The 6,000-nt window shown below is 35.2% G+C and overlaps 2 protein-coding genes across 4 annotated transcripts in view; one reads left to right on the plus strand and one right to left on the minus strand.

Annotated features, from left to right (window-relative positions):
• The window catches only part of alpi.1 (alkaline phosphatase, intestinal, tandem duplicate 1), a 28,201-nt gene extending 22,845 nt beyond the window's left edge, over nucleotides 1-5,356 (minus strand). For 2 of the 3 annotated variants that reach the window (XM_055056341.1, XM_055056335.1), the window contains exon 1: nucleotides 5,267-5,356. The gene's annotated coding sequence lies outside the window, so the exon portion shown is untranslated. The remainder of the gene's footprint in view (nucleotides 1-5,266) is intronic. The other variant, XM_055056345.1, reaches the window with a different exon arrangement.
• srek1ip1 (SREK1-interacting protein 1) lies at nucleotides 285-2,842 on the plus strand. Its single transcript, XM_055056356.1, has 5 exons — nucleotides 285-424; nucleotides 824-871; nucleotides 1,217-1,375; nucleotides 1,779-1,851; nucleotides 2,019-2,842. Exons 1-5 carry the CDS (start codon nucleotides 412-414, stop codon nucleotides 2,245-2,247), a joined length of 522 nt encoding a protein of 173 aa, XP_054912331.1. The 5' UTR covers nucleotides 285-411; the 3' UTR covers nucleotides 2,248-2,842.
• Nucleotides 5,357-6,000: the final 644 nt, after the last annotated feature.

The following is a 6,000-nucleotide window of genomic DNA, read 5'->3' on the forward strand; positions in this document are numbered from 1 at the left end:
TATTATTAGCAACTCAATTTTGCACACCTGCACTTTTAAGTTAGATAAGCTTTGCTTGTTCAATATTTATTGTTATATTAGAACTTGTTTGGGTCCATATTAAAAGATTCATTTGTTCAACCTTGGCCCGCGACTTTGTTCAATTTAAAGTTTTGGCCCACTGTGTATTTGAGTTTGACACCCCTGGTGTAGACTGTCGTCGCATTTTCAACACAGACCAGAAGGTGGCGGCTTTGCACAATATTGTAAGCTTCCAACATGCAAAGCCAAGAAGAAGACAGAGGAACCTAGTAGTTTCGAGAACAAATGTTTCCGGCCGACGGTATTTTGCCTTCGGACTCGTCGACAGTTTGCTTCGCGCTTAAACATCATTAATTTCTGGACCGTATTGACTTTCTTCCATAAGCTGTAATGGCGCTCCCTGGTATGTGTCTTATTTCTGCTGTTTCTTGGCTACTATTATCGGAGTAATGTGAAGCAAAGGCTCGGACAATAAGATTACAATTAAAGTAGTGCTAAGCGGACGATGTCTCCGTATTAATATTAAATACTAAATAGCGAAGTAATTTCTACCGGAGATGAGACCTTATTTTTCGTGTAAGCAGAAGGCACTGTTTGATGTTTGTACAGTTTTATGAATTAACAAATGGTACAATTTTAGCAGGGGTTTAGGGGTTCTAAGGCAAAATGATCTTTTCTATCTTTTCTACCACTGTTGAAGGTCAGTCAACGGATGTGTTATAAAAAATATCTTTATTAAGTACGATGAGGCTCACTGGTCTGTATTTAATTCTTTCACTTTTTTGTTTTTGTTGTCTTTCAGGCCCTAATAAAGACAACATCAGAGCTGGGTGTAAGAAATGTGGATACCGTAAGTAAAGTTTCCTGCACTAATTACAATGCAGTTTTGCTTATATGGGGTTTTGTTCTTTGTGAAGTTGGAGTGAAGTCGAATTGTGCAAGTTGTATACTCACTTGATTGCCACTCTTGTTTAGAGCATTGGGAGAAGGCAAGGGATAAGTTTTGTTTTTTGATCTTTTGGAAACATTACAAGTGTGAACAGTTTTCATATGGGTCAATCTCAGTGACAATATTAAGAGTTGTGTGCGACTTCATCACGGTGGCTATATATAGTTAAGTTGGATGTAATGCCATTCTAAGTTCTGATGCCAGTGGTTCCTTTATCCTAATGCTTTCTTTTAATCTGTTTTGCAGCCGGCCATTTAACATTCGAGTGTCGAAATTTTGTCCGAGTTGACCCCCAGAAGGACATTGTTCTGGATGTAAGCAGCACCAGCAGCGAGGAGAGTGAAGACGACGTGCCTGTTTCTCAGCACACTGAGAAATCGGGTCGAAGTGTGCTGCGCCAAAAAGGTCGGCTTCCATGTCAAGCACTTTTTAAGTACAAAGTCATACAGATAATGTTCAGAAAACTATGCAAATACATTGCACTGTTACTGTCATCATTGCAAATTACATATTTATTTGTGTCTTGTGTGTTTATTATTGAATCACAAACATGAAAGCGCAATTGTGCTCTATTGGAAAGTTTAGTTATTTATATTGCATCTGGCCTTTCCCATCTTCCACTTTTTGCTATGTTACAACCATATTCAGCCTTGTTCAGAACAGGAGTTACAGTGAGGCTTATATGTAAATGCTCCTAATAGTAACATGTCCTTCTGAAATACATGTGCTCTGTTACTGTAATAAGAAGTTTAAGTTTAAGAAGTTTTTTTTCAAACACTAATCTTTTCTTTCTATGTTTATGTTTCAGATTCCTGTGATGAAGATGACAGAAAAAAGAGACGTAAACGAAAGAAGAGCAAAGATAGAAAATCAAGAAAAAGGTTAGTCTAAAAAACAAATTTCAGTTTCAGTGAGCATAAAATCTTAACTTGATTTGATGTGAAAAGAGTGCAGTTTGTAAGTTTGGAGTACATACAGAACCTGACCAATAATTAAGCTGTCACTTTTCCATGTTCCTTTTGTCTCAATTTTTTTCATTTTCACTTAGATCTGCATCATCCAGTGATGAAGAACCAAAAAAGAGAAAGAAACACAGCAGATCCGGCTCCTCGTCTGATGAGGAAGACAGGAGAAAGAAAAAGAAACAAAGTCACAAGAAGAAAAGCAAAAAACCCAAAAAGGAGCATGGGAAACATCACAAAAAGAAAGAGAGAAAGAGAAAACACAAGTCGTCATCCTCTTCTTCATCAGCTAGTGAATCATCAGAAAGTGACTGAACCACCAATCCGTAGCCTCAAGATGTCTGACGTTAATGAAGCAGATCATGTATATTGTGTCTTATGACTGTGGTGTAAATAGTTTGAATCACCTTTTTTATAACGTGTGTCCATACACTGCTGCGTCTTTAGATGGTGACATTATGACAGCATTATTTGTTGGCGCTCTGCATTCTCAATAGCAGGTACAAGACGCACCACATGCTGTGATAAAGTTTTGCCTTCCTTTCCCAGACCTATCGTCATTTGCCGTATTTATGCACAATAATTAGAATTTCATCAGATGTACTCCATCATATGTGCACTGATTTTACATGTCATAAAGATTAATGGCTGTGCAAATGTTGGTTTTATCTCCTTTTATGTTTTTCAGGCTGTATTAAAAGATCAAATGTAAACGAAACTCCTTAGGTTTTATATTACCGTGACTTTGTGGTATAGATAGTGAATTCAGATCATAACTATGACTTATTAGTGCTTGGTAGCTATACTATGTCAGTATTGGAAAGACACCTTTTTTTTTAGTCTAGAAGTTTGGTTTATAATCAAAATAAATCCCTGACAGGTGTTGGTGCCACAGTACAGATGCTCTTGCTCCAATTGCCTGCTTCTACTTTTTTTTTCCCATTACTGATTCTGTTTGTGATTCAGTAATATTTACTATTAATTTTACTCTCAGATTCTTTCATAGGTGACTCCTTATACATCTGTGTGCTTTCCCTTTGATAATTTTATGATGATGATGTTATTTCAGACAGACATTTCACCAACAAAACAAAACGAAGACCTTCATTTTTCTAAGTGTAAATATAATACCTTGCTACCAAATATACATACTCAAATATGAGTAAATAAATAACTTGTTCGGTGACTGAGTCTGAAAAGCATTATGATGAAGTAATATAATCTTTTCCATTTAGTAATTTATAACATAAATAAAATTCCCATTTCCTGTATCCCTTCAAAAAAAAAAAAACTCAACCAGATGAAAATAATACTCCTCCCACTATTTAAAAAAAAATCTACTGTTTTAAATCCTATTCATCTTTTTACTTTAGGAGAGCATGTGTAGCATATATATGTCAGGCAGAGGGCAGCAACGCACTTCATTGTAAGGGCTGAATACTATGACGTGAGAAATTTAATTGATGATTTCTCAAATCTCCGTCATTGTCTTTGTTTAGTTAGACAAAAATATCCTAGTTTGGGTAAATATTTCTAAACAAGCATAACAGGAAGCAGAATTTCCCCTAACAAGTGTCATATGTGATGCTATGCAATATCATCTGGCTCTGAACCCCAAGATAATGAATAAAATTAGAGAAAATATTGATTAAATAAAATATCTACAGTAGATGATTGGATTGCATCTTAGAATATGGAAATGGCTCACATTCTACGTATTCTGTGGCCCCCTAGTGGTGATTTTGGTGCTGAATTTATCACCAGAGATTAAAACCATCATTTCTCCTGTTAATGTGCAATGGAAGCCATCAAACAGACAAATCCACAAAAGTTGTAATAAACTTTCCAACTCTTGTTTAACTTGCCAAACAATCATGAATGGGCAGCCTTGCTGCTTTGGCTTGTCTCCATAATGGAAGAGGCCTCTGTGTCAAACATCAATCTAACTACAACAAATGTTTGGAAGGATTTTAATGAATACGAAGAGCCTTTGTATTTAATTTACACACAAACTTTTCTGTCAAAAACCTAGAGAGAAGACACTCATCACACAATTTAATTTGCCAATAATGAGTCTGAGAAAATGACCTTGCATTGTGAGCCTGAGGCCAAACTACATACATACACTTCTAAAGCCTTGGTTTTATCCAATTAACAGAACTAGCACTTGTTCAACTGTAGAAACTTCAAAACATGTGCAAATGACCGTAATGAATAAAATGACATTTCTTCTACTAAAATGGCAAAAGCTTGCATTGTCACTAACTCATCAGGGCGGATAGAGAGAGATGCCAGGAGGAAGTTGGACTGAGAAACAACAAACATCAGATTCCAGCAACCATAGATCAGAGATATTTCTCAATGGGCTTTTGTAGTATGCAGAAGTGGCGTAAATGAAGAGAAAGTGAAATAGATTTTTTTTTTATTGGATTTATATGACAGGGCCCAATGTGTAATATTAATTAAATCTTAAATGGCCTGAGCTTGTAAAGAGCTTTATCTAGTTCAGAGTGCTTTGAAGATTCCAAAGCACTTAGCACTTTCCAGTCACTCACCCATTCATGCACACACTCACACAATGATGGTGGAAAGCTGCATTATAGCCTGAGTTGCCCTGGGGCAGCCTGACAGATCCTGTTGGATTTACTGAAATAATTTTGAAGGTCGTATCTACAAGTAACATGTGAGTTTACAACATTTCTGGTGTCAATGCCAAGTTGTTTCATTTGCAGTTTTCTAACATGGATCTTTACATTTTAGCGTAGTAGTCTACCATTTTAGGTATAGGTGGTTTTGTATGATGGAAGATAAAGTTTTATGGTTTCATCAAAAGCCTATTGTTTGTTGAACTTCACCTTTATACCTTATCTGCACCATTGTATTCCCCTAATCTCAGCAAACCACAGAAAAAACTGTAGATTTACTCTCAAAGTTCTACCTGAAAACTATTGGGCTTTTTATGATATGGGCTGCATGAACCAAATTTATAAATAGATTGTTAAGTTCACTTTGTCTTGGGGAAGGGGATACTTCCTCAAAAAACTGCAGCAAAGTGCAAGGCTGACGAAACATAATATGCATCCATATCTTTTTTCTGAAATCAAAAGCACCTTTAATGTGTTAAAGACAATCGAGCCATCAGTAATCTATGATGTGTGTAGTCCATACACATATTTTGCACCTGTACATACCCTTTACATAAAATAGTTTTCCTGCTCCAGAGCAGTTTAAATTTTTTCCTCAGACTTCAGTCATTCAACACCAAGAGGTTAATAACTGTAAAATATCATGTAATATATACATCTAGAAAGTTTTTAAGTATTTCACAACTTACCATAAATTTCAGGACTTCATGTTAGTGTCATATTTTGAACACAAACCTTTCTATTTTATTCAACTGAACAGTTGCATTATTTGACATGTTTGAAACACACTTAGAATGAGGCAGTTGTGTTGTGTGGCAGTTTGTTGGCATTTTTTAAACTAAGAGGAATTTCTGAAGTTTGAGGAAGGTATGTTTTGAAAATATTAGGCAGCCTTTCACTGTACTTAGACATCATCAAGTGAAATAACTGTCAGCTAAGTGAGAGGGTTGATTATCTTTTCAAGCAGGCATTATTTTCGATTTGTGAGTTTGTTTTCTGTAATTAAATATTTGGAATAAATATTTAATAACATTTTGTTATAAATTAAATTATGAATTTTGTTACTTACTAGTTTTTGCTGTTTTTTTGTCTACTCAATAGAATAATTTAATTGTAAACTGCAGTACTGATACTAAATATCTAAATATCAACATTAGAAAAATTCAAAAACCAGTTTCTTCTTTTAGTGTTCAGTAGAGATAAACCAATGGGAAAAAAAATAATTAACTGTTTTACAGGAGTTTGTTTTAGAGAAATAAGACTGTTTGCTTACGGAACATTAACATAAATGTTCCCTGACATAATATTTACTTCCAAAGGAGGATGCTTCAATAACAGACATGCAATTTGAAACATATCTTCTACTTCCACTTGGCAATCTTCAAAAGAAATTAACTATAGACGCAAACTTGAAATGTACCAT

This window comes from Poeciliopsis prolifica, unplaced genomic scaffold, assembly GCF_027474105.1.
Source record: "Poeciliopsis prolifica strain line A6 unplaced genomic scaffold, Auburn_PproV2 SCAFFOLD002, whole genome shotgun sequence".
Classification (NCBI taxonomy): domain Eukaryota; kingdom Metazoa; phylum Chordata; class Actinopteri; order Cyprinodontiformes; family Poeciliidae; genus Poeciliopsis; species Poeciliopsis prolifica.

Bases quoted from the DNA above. Each gene is read 5' to 3' on its own strand.
- srek1ip1 (XM_055056356.1), top strand. The intron at 872-1,216 runs GTAAGTAAAGTT...TCTGTTTTGCAG, and splicing joins GTGTAAGAAATGTGGATACC to CCGGCCATTTAACATTCGAG. The intron at 1,852-2,018 runs GTTAGTCTAAAA...ATTTTCACTTAG, and splicing joins GATAGAAAATCAAGAAAAAG to ATCTGCATCATCCAGTGATG.